The following is a 10,356-nucleotide window of genomic DNA, read 5'->3' as shown; positions in this document are numbered from 1 at the left end:
GGGGAGGGAGCTGCTGAGGGTGTAGCCATGAACATTCACATACTTCACACAGTCTTACTGGACGGATAATGCTGCATCCATCTGAAGAAACCATCCAAGACTCCCTGAAGACATAAGAGCAGCCTCAAATGAGAAGACACCAGCTCTTGGTCTTGGTGATTCATACTCGAGGGGGTTGCTGTGTCCAATCAAGAGGAACCTGACTAACTCCTGACTCGTCTCTGTGCTCAGAGATGCACCTGACTGTGAGATTCTCCTTCATCATATGGACTCTCTGCAGATTATCTCAAGGTGAGTCAAATTCAGAACTGATGGATGGATGAATGGATGGACACAGATAACTGCATGATATTGTGATGGTTAATAGCACTGTCTACTATCTACTGTACCACTAATTAGCTGCAAGAACTTGAATTTAAAGGCAAATGAATAGAAACTTGATATTAGATATTTTATATGTATATCATTTTTATTAAATTAGACGTGAACAAACAAGCAAATTAATTAAACATTCTATTATTATTATTAGTTTAGTTTAGTTTAGTTCTATTATTATTAGTTTTATTCGTTTATGTTTTTTATGTGTAATATTTGTATAAAATCAAAAATATGTATCGACTGTAAGTTTTTTTTGTTGTTGTTGTTTTTTTTACTTTCAGGTTTAATTCACAAACTTTAATCTCAGACCCGCAAAGTAAATATATTTGTATTGAAAAATAGAATATTATAAAAAAAGAAAGTTATTGTGTGTGTGTGTGCGTGTGTGTGTGAAAGTAAACCCATCAGTATTTTATTTGTATTTTATCTATTATATCTATCTATCTATCTATCTATCTATATATCTATCTATCTATCTATCTATCTATCTATCTATCTATCTATCTATCTATCTATCTATCTACTTGATATGTCCATTTGTCCATATGTACTTTCTGTATTTTGCTGTACAGAAAAAAAAGTTGATTAATGAATAGAAAGTAAAAAAAAAATATTAATTTTTTCTATTTTGAATAGAACATTTTTTACAGACCCAAACTTTTTTTTTTTTTTTTTTTTTAAAGGTATTGTCCATGGCCTATCTTTAATAGAGAAAATGCTAAATGTACAGGATTTTTAGCAGACAACAAAAATTTGATATTGAATGTGTAATGAAGAGAAGAGAAGATTTTTGTGTGATAAGGGTTGTCATGTCAAAATTGCTTCAACATAATTCTTGCAGTACTGCAATCCATAAACACATATGGTATGATTTTAAAAATATATACAGTGTAAAATTAAACCCATTTATACTTTCTGTGTTTTGTTTTACAAAATTCTGGTTTATTGTTTAGCCATAATGGCTTGATTTTGCTTCACACACCTGTCAAAGCTATTGTCCCTCTCTATTACATCCCTCATCGCGGCAGTTATGCCCTCAGCCTTCATCCACCCCCCTTCCACCCCATTTCCTGTTGCTGTTCAACTCTTCTGGACACTTCCTGTTTGTGTCATGCTCCTCGTTTCCTGTTTCTCTTGGAATTCAGGTCAAGGCCCCGCCCCCTCCAGCCAGGATGATGCTGAACCTCTTTAGTGATGTGGGCCCTTTTAATAGCTCAAAAAATATGCTCGACATTGCTACTCTAAGCTTTTCTATGACATGATAATCATACTTACTTTGGGTTTTCCTAAAAAGGCTCCCCTAGTGATCCATACAGCAACTGTAGGTCAGGAAAAATGTGCCAGGCCAAGTTTGGGAATGGAGTTTGTGATGAGGAGTGCTCCGCTTCTGACTGTCTGAGAGATGGATTCGACTGCCTCAAAGACAAACGCATCTGCAAGTAAGAAACCAACATGCTAAAATCACATAAAACAATTTAAAAATACAAATTACTCAATTTATATTAAAATATATCAAAATATATAAAAATATATTAAAATATCAGTTTAGGTTCCTGATATGTTATATGTGCAAATAATTGAAAAAAAAAAAATCTAAATAAATGATAAATTTTTAAAAGCAAGGAAAACTTACCCCGTTGAGATGGTGATAAACAAATGTGTGCATTTCATACATTGGTGGGCCTAAATATATAGATGGCTCACTTTTTTACAGCATATTTAGTTCACAAGCAGCTCAGTCGTTACCTAAATGTGATTTTAATTTACAATAACAGCTTAAATACTAATATTTGGAGTAAAAAGTACAATATCATGCTTTGGAATGTACTGAGGTAAAGTTTCTCAAAATAAAAAATACTCAGGCTACAGATAAGCCTACTTGAAAAATGTTTAAGTAACGTTAGGTCTACAATAACGAAGTAAAAATAATTCGGCCTTCGAAAACTCAATATTTGTCATGAATAATTGTAACCATTACAATGCATCAAATTGCACGCCTTAAAAAGTATAAAGCATAACAGGATGCAGTTGTTATTAAACCATTCACGAGAACCTACCACTGATATGCATATTAATCTGTTGCAGTGCAACGCAAATATTTATAATTTGTTATATGCATGCTTGAAGTAAAATGTTTTGTTTTCTCAGTTTAGGGCATATTCAGTATTGCCGAAATCATTATGACAACGGCCACTGCGACCAGGGATGCAACACCGCCCCCTGTGGGTGGGACGGCTCGGACTGCCAAAAAAAGCATTACCCCGTCTGGGCCAAAGGAAGCCTCATACTGCACACTAGAATCCCGTTCCAGAGGGGTCAGCCCCAGAACAGCTCTCTGTTATGGCCCTTAAGCACTGTCCTGCAGACCAGCGTCAAACTCAGAGGGACGGCCCCTCTCCTGCCCACCACAGACCTGTTTTCACTGGACCCCCAACAGCTCGACAAGCTGTACACTCAAACACCATCCTATGACAGCAATGGGTTAGCAATACTGTCCCGTGTTTTCATTTGAAGAAGTCATATTCTACATTTCAAGCTTTCATTTAATTTTGAAATAGTAACTTTTAAAAATAATATATATATAATTACAGTTCATGTTAATCAAGGGGTTATGCACCAAAAATATCTAACTATAAACTATATTTAAATTTAAATATATACTTAAATAATAAAAAAGGGTCAATTCTCTTTATTTGTGTATATATATACATATATACATACATACATACATACATATATATATATATATATATATATATATATATATATATATATATATATATATATATATATAGTCCGTGTTAGTAAATAGTTTATGCATCAAAAGTACTCATAAATAAACTGTAAAAAGCATAAAATATAATTAAAAGTAATGTAAAGTAAATCAAAAAAAAAAAGATCCTACATTTTTTTTTTCATGTTAATCAAGGGATTATGCACCAAAAATATTCATGACATAAATAACCCATAAAGAAAAGGCAAAAAAAAAACAAAAAAACATAATAATGTAAACATTTGTACAGCTATTTTACACCGTTTCTATGAGCCTCTCTTGGGACTATTTTTAGATTATTTTAATTTAATTTAATACAATTCAGTGTTTGATTTTAAGACCATTTTGTTTTACTGTTAGTAAGATATTATTTGTGACAGCCTTCAGTAATGATATCATACAGGTATTTTTCAATAATCAGTGGTCTGTTTTTCAAACGTGTGCTGACTGCATGCATATTTTTTTGTATCACAGGTCAGTGTTATTCCTGCAGCTGGATAACAGACCCTGCTCCCGTCTTCCCTCCACCTGTTTCCAGTATGCCATCGAGGCGGCACACTTCCTGCATGCCATCCTGGCACAAAATCATGCCTCGTTTCCCATGATCCTAGAGATCCTGGAGGCTGTGATCAGTGTACGTGGAGTCGATGAGGAAATAGGAGACAGAGAGGAGGTGAAACTACCAAAGGAGGAGCACAAGGGTGTGTTTTCTTTGTACTTTGCCAAAACATAAGCATGTTATTCAGACACTTACAAAAATTGTTTAGTTCTGTTATTATTTACTTACTATTATTGTTTCAAACCATTATACTATTTTATCTGCATAAGGTATTATTTTAGTATTAGTATGATATTTTGATTTTGAAATTATTTGAGGGTTATTTTTAGGTTTAAGTTTTTCATGTAACATTAATTTTATTTAAAGAGCCCATATTTAACATTTTAAATGTTTGTTTTATATATTTTATTTACTTATTTAAACAACATTTTTATTAACTTTTATTTGATTTTCAGATAAAAAAATTTTTTACATTTCCATTTAATTTTCATTTCTATATAGGTTTATTTTTATTTCAGTTTTAGTAATTTTATTACTTCAAATTTCAGTTAGTTGCTAAGACAATACATTTTTAAGTTTTCATATTTAGGTTTATCCACCTTTATATTTACTTAGTTTTATTAAGAAGCCATATTCTACATTTTAAGTTGTATTTTTTACTTATTTTATATTTAAAAAAAATTAAGGCCATATTCTACATTATAAGCTTTTATTTTACTTATTTTATAAAAGAAAAAAAAAAATAATTAAGGCAATATTCTACATTTTAAACTTTAATTTGACTTATTTTATTGCAAAATTAAATGTTAATAATTTATTTATTTTATTATTTACATATTATTATCATAGTATGGTTTAATATTTAGAGATTGTATTATTTGTTTGTTTATTTGTGCTTGCGCTTTTTCCATTTTTATAAGAATAAAAAAAAAAATCTATATCTTTATATTTATTTCCTTTTTAGTACTTCAATTTAAGCAAATTTCAACTTCCAAGACAACACAATTTTTAATTTAATTATTTTTAAGTTGTTCATCTGATATTTTATTTTATTTCAGCTTTATTTCAACAAGAACAACAATGCTGTCAAACAAAAAATCAGCACTATTTTTAACACTATTTTTAACTAACAACAAAGCACCATAAAAGTACTCTTCTGAAACAACATGATAGCTTTGTGTGAGAAATTAACTCAAATTTGAATCATTATTCACTAATCATCCTCCCCTCCATGCACTAAAATATGTATTAGTAATCTCCTGCTGATTAAAGTCACTGCAAAAAAATAAGAGAGTTTTAAAACTTTATAGTTGTGATAAATGTTTTCTTGTATTCCTAAGCATTATTTAGTTGCTTAATGTCAGGTTTTGTTTCCTGAAGCCTCTCCTGTCTGGATGTGGCCTGTGGTCGGTGTGGCGGCGGGACTCGGTGTGGCGGCTGCCGTGATCATCACTGTGGTGTTTCTGTGGTTAAAGAGAAGAAGACAGAGACGAGAAAGAGGAGAGCGAGTGCGTCACAGATCCACGGTGACCGACAGCAATAACGGCAGCAAGGCCTGGAGCCGCCGTTCTGAGGAGAAAAGAAGCAGATCGGGAAGAGATAAAGACAGAAATGGGACGAAGAAAAACAAGAAAGGAAAGGAGTCAGGAAAAAGACGCAAGGAGCCCCTCGGTGAGGATGCGATCCGTATGCGGTGAGTCTGATGTTCAGAGGAACTCGAGGGTCTTTGAAGAGTTTTCATACTGTGAGTGAGGAAACCGCACTAATGGGGAGGAATTGTCCATGTCCTTTACTCTGATTATAGACCCCTGAGGAAGGAACTGGACATCGGAAGTGACACCGATGTGACCCAGAGCTCCATGGAGGACATCAACAAGACCATCTGTGACCACAGATCACCAGACCAAAAACACTTCACCCACCAACAGCCTCGCATGCTGGGTGAGACCTGCTGGAATGAGAGGGCAATATATATATATGTTGTTATTGTATTATAAATATTATAATTATATATATATATTTTTTTTTTTTTGGAACAGCCAAGCAAATTCAAAAGATTACAGCAGTTAATGTGACTAATTCAGTTTTACTTTATTTACTACTACTACTACTACTATTTTAAATCAGCTTTTATTTTAAGATTTTCAGTTTCCATTTTAAATTTAGTTTTTAGTTTTTTTTCTGTAATTCTGATGTCCTTTTGTAATTTTTTATATTTTATTAGACTTTATTTATTTTTTTTACTTCAATTTAATTTATTTTAGTTAGTTGCAAAGGCAAATGTTAAGCTTAATATTTATATTTTATTTTAATTAATAATATATATTTTATATTTTATTTTAATTAATAAATAATATTTTTTGTAATTTCAATTAATAAAAATGATTTAATAAGCATAGTTTTTGGATTAATTTAGATAATATATTAAATGTATCTATATAAACATATACATTATTTTTTACTTAAACATTTAAAAGTATGTAAATGCCATGTGGGAACTTCATCTCCTAGTGATATTTCAAGCAAATCTTTCAACAGATTCATGTTGAAAAACTGTTTTACATCCCCAGAATAACCTTTGAAAATCATGCGCATCTGAATAACATTTGCATATTATTTTCAATGCATCATGAATGGAAAAAGTGCCAATTCTAATCATGCATACTATTCAGCACAGCTAGGAGGAGAGATGTTACACAGCTACTGTGCTTCAGTTGTGTTTCTCTGTTTTACCTTTAGCTCCCCCTAGAGGATGGGAAAGAAATGCGGTTCCTACACCTCAAAGACCACCAAGAACAGTGAGTTGATCTCATTTTAACAATCTGCCTGCACATTTAAAAACCTATTATACTACAACTCTCATGATATCTGTTATTAAAAGGATTTCTGCATGCTGCATCATTATGCATATGAAGAATTCTCTCTGTAGAGCTGATCATTTGTAATGTGTTCTCTCAGGCCGCTCCGGTGCAGTGGTGCGGTCCGGACGGCTCGGTCGTGCTGATCCGAGCTGTCAGAAGTGGGCTTGACCGAGTGGTTCTGGAGCTCCTGAGAGCCGGAGTGCCAGTCAACAACACCGACCACACGGGTAAGAGCACCATTAACCCTTGCATGTGCAACGAGGCCCTTCAGTCAAAGTGGAAATACATTACAGGAATAGTTTTTGTTTCCTTTGCAGTTGGGGAGTAATGTGTTTTGTCCTTTCTGGTTTTGTCTTTGTCACTGTCTCTGTCCTGTCCTGAACTCCCCACTGCCGTCCTCCGTCTCCTCCTCCTGCTTCCCTCACATCACTCCAGCACCCCTGATAAACACATCTGATTCAGAACACAGTTAATGTGCTGTAGCGCCCGGTCAATGTGGAAATAATGTATTAACCTTCCATGCCTCTGTTTCTCTCTCCATCTCTCTAAATTTCCCTCTTTTATTGTCTTGAATGTTTGCTTCCTGTTTTCCTTTCTCATAACACACACTTGCATGCCATTTTTTTGGCTTCGTCTTCTACTTTCTGGCCCCTCTGTGCGCCACAACACGCCATTTCCTGATCACCCTTGCCCTTTGTTGTCAATTCCTTCTTGCATCTCTCTCTCTCTCTCTCTCTCTCTCTCTCTCCGTTCTCTTCATCCAGGGAGATCTGCCCTCCACTGGGCATGCTCAGTAAACCACCTCCCATTGGCACGGACTCTCATTCGCTACGGTGCTGCAGTGGACTTACAGGACCATAAGGTAAAGAAAAAGTCACCTGTAACCAATCAAATAAACCAGGGTTATGCACCATTCAGAATTTGAATTCTGGTAGATGAATGGATAGATGGAGTACTCTCCACTATTGGCTCCCTTGGTAAATATGAGCAAAGACAGCTGTGAAAATAAATCTGCATCGTTGATCTTTTTTAGATCTTTCATTCAAAATATTCTAACCTTTCATTGAAGTAAAACAATTTAAAGTGGGGAGAATATTTTAGGATGAAAGAAATGTTTTTCTCCATTGCATGCTGTCCAAAAGTATTGGCACCCTTAGAAATTCTTATCTCTGAAGTATATTCCCATTCATATTTATCCACAGAATTGTCAATATGAGGAACACAAAGGACATCACAAGTAAAACCAAATAATATAGTTATGATGTACAGAACAAGATTGTTGCGCTTCACAAAATAGAAAGTGGCTGTAAGAAAAGAGCTTCAACATTGAAAATCTACCACCAGGGCTCTACAGATAGATAGATAGATAGATAGATAGATAGATAGATAGATAGATAGATAGATAGATTGTCCTGTAGATTGAATGACAGAGAGAATGAACAATAAGTTGATGAATCATTTATCATAATCCACCAATAATAATGGAATAAAATTCAATTTTTCTCGATAGGGTGAAACCGCTTTATTTCTCTCGGCTCTCCACGGTTGCTATGACACTGCACGATTTCTGCTGCTCAACGGGGCCAATCAGGATCTCTCTGACTGCAAGGGGCGGCGGCCACTGGATGTGGCTCGAGAGGGATTACGTCATCAGGTCCTCGAGCTCCTATTGGCTCACAGAGTTCACAGGGCACCAGTTCCTCTAGATCCCAGCACTGAGGTGCTCTGGGACGATCGCACGTATGTCTGTTCTCCTTGGGTCGCTTCACCTCCATGTCTACCCGGAAGAAGTGCCTCATTTTCAGGAGTGATCAGCCACAGGGGGATGTCAACACCTCCGCCTGTGTAAGTCAGCTCTGCAGCTGTTCCTTCCATTTGCATATACAATTTTACCAGCATTTTCTAATGTTTTGTTCTCAACAGTGATTGGCAGATGGGAAGAACGCAGTGCTCCTCCCCCCAGAACTGGCGTCCATCCCCCAACCAGTCAGCAACGGCATTGGTCACCCCCAGGATCCTAGGCCGCCCATCTCGGCCTATCAGCACTCTACAGGAAGTGACATCAGAAGCGGAGGACGAGGAGAGGGAGATGAACCATGACGTTACTCGAGCGGCAACGCCTTACTTCCTGTCTCCACAACCCGCACCTCGACAGCGCTCGTTCTCCTGTACCCAGCATGCACTGAACCGCCGCTCCAGTGGTAACCAACCAGAGCTGTCCGTAGCTGTGCCAGCTGAAAAAATTGCCAATGAGCATGTAGAAATAGTGATCGTGCCACACCCAAGAGAAGCAGCCAACCAATCAGAGAACAAAACCACAGGGAACAGCCTCAGTGCAGCTCAGATGGACTCTGAGAGGGAAAGTATGAGGAACATCAACTCTAAAATGAGTGAGAGGGTCAGTAATGAGCTTCCCATCATCATCCAAAGCAGCATGTGAGAGAAGATACAGAGAAAAGAAATTAGGCAACTCAAAAATGCATCAATTTCTCTATTGACTATTAAGATCATTTAATATTATTGGTAGAATCTCAGGAAAACTTGTCCTCGCCCCCAAAATCAAAAGCAATAAAAATTTGCATGAAGAAAATAAAATATATTTAGAAATTTTTTTTGGATCTTCTTTTTGCATTTCACTTTGCATTTTGACATTATTTTCAGGACAATAAAGAATATTTTTTATTATTCCCCCATAAGTACAGAGCCCCACACATGACATGCAGGAAAAAATATAAGGCTAAATCGTGCGCACAAGTTACTAATTTGTTCCCTCAATGTACTAAAGCGTGCACACGATTACTATTGCATTCCCTCGATTTACTATTGCGTCGATTTATAAATTGTGCATATGATTTACTAATTTGTTCCCCCGTTTTGCTAAAATTTAGCTAATCGAGCGAACGCAATAGTAAATCGAGGGAATGCAATAGTAATCGAGTGCACGTTTTAGTACATTGAGGGAACGAATAAGTAACAGTTTATTTATTTTTTCTTGCATGTCGTGTGCAGGGCTCCGTACATAAGTGTTGAATGTTTGGATGTTTTGCTTTATTGTGATTTAGGGTTTACTTTACTCTAACACAACACAAAATATACAAATAAAAACTAATCTTATCCCTACAGCAGTGAGAACTTGATTTTTTTAACTACAGTAATAGGACATTTTCATGAAAATAGTGACATTATATAATATATTTTGTATTACAATATAATGAAACCTAGATGCAAAAAAAAATGTATTCTGTGGGAAAAAAAAAAATAATAATATTTATAATACAATATCCTAATGAAACCTTGATGCAAAAATAGGCTTTTGTGTAATATATATTTATATATATATATAATCATAAAATCTTAAACTCAAAATTGGTTTAATTTTCTCTAGGAAATTTTTATTTATTTATTTTGATTCTGCTATTTTAATGCTACTCGATCTTAGTTCTGCATTTGATTCAGTTGATCATGCTACGCTTCTTAATCGTCTAAGGGATGAAGTTGGCATTAGGGGCACAGCACTGGATTGGTTCTCATCATATATCTCCGATAGATCAGTTAAGGTGATGATTGGACACACTCGTCCTCTTCTTCGGCAACGCTCACTTATGGAGTACCTCAGGGGTCCCTTTTGGGGCCTATCTTATTTTGTCTGTATATGCTCCCCTTGAGTTCAATCATGAGGAAATATAATATTTCATATCATTGTTATGCAGATGATATTCAGATCTACATTCCTCTGATCACGCTTCTGATCTTTTTAATTGCTATGAAGATATTAATGGCTGGAC

General features: G+C 35.3%; 1 protein-coding gene across 1 annotated transcript; it reads left to right on the top strand.

The window, feature by feature from the left end:
- Window positions 1-15: 15 nt before the first annotated feature.
- notchl (notch receptor, like) lies at window positions 16-9,691 on the top strand. Its single transcript, XM_052578144.1, has 11 exons — window positions 16-291; window positions 1,673-1,817; window positions 2,527-2,859; window positions 3,626-3,852; window positions 5,091-5,403; window positions 5,515-5,651; window positions 6,450-6,508; window positions 6,669-6,798; window positions 7,336-7,433; window positions 8,082-8,416; window positions 8,495-9,691. Exons 1-11 carry the CDS (start codon window positions 234-236, stop codon window positions 9,009-9,011), a joined length of 2,352 nt encoding a protein of 783 aa, XP_052434104.1. The 5' UTR covers window positions 16-233; the 3' UTR covers window positions 9,012-9,691.
- The last annotated feature ends 665 nt before the right edge of the window (window positions 9,692-10,356 follow it).

Source organism: Carassius gibelio, chromosome B16 (genome assembly GCF_023724105.1).
Source record: "Carassius gibelio isolate Cgi1373 ecotype wild population from Czech Republic chromosome B16, carGib1.2-hapl.c, whole genome shotgun sequence".
In the NCBI taxonomy this organism is placed as follows: Eukaryota; Metazoa; Chordata; class Actinopteri; order Cypriniformes; family Cyprinidae; genus Carassius; species Carassius gibelio.
Note: the sequence above shows the minus strand (reverse complement) of the source record. Positions and strands in the feature narration are given on the sequence as shown.

Coding starts and splice junctions, on each gene's coding strand:
- notchl (XM_052578144.1), top strand. CDS start 234: ATGCACCTGACTGTGAGATTCTCCTTCATCATATGGACTCTCTGCAGA. Junction 3,853..5,090: donor ACCAAAGGAGGAGCACAAGG/GTGTGTTTTCTT, acceptor TGTTTCCTGAAG/CCTCTCCTGTCTGGATGTGG. Junction 6,799..7,335: donor CAACAACACCGACCACACGG/GTAAGAGCACCA, acceptor CTCTTCATCCAG/GGAGATCTGCCCTCCACTGG.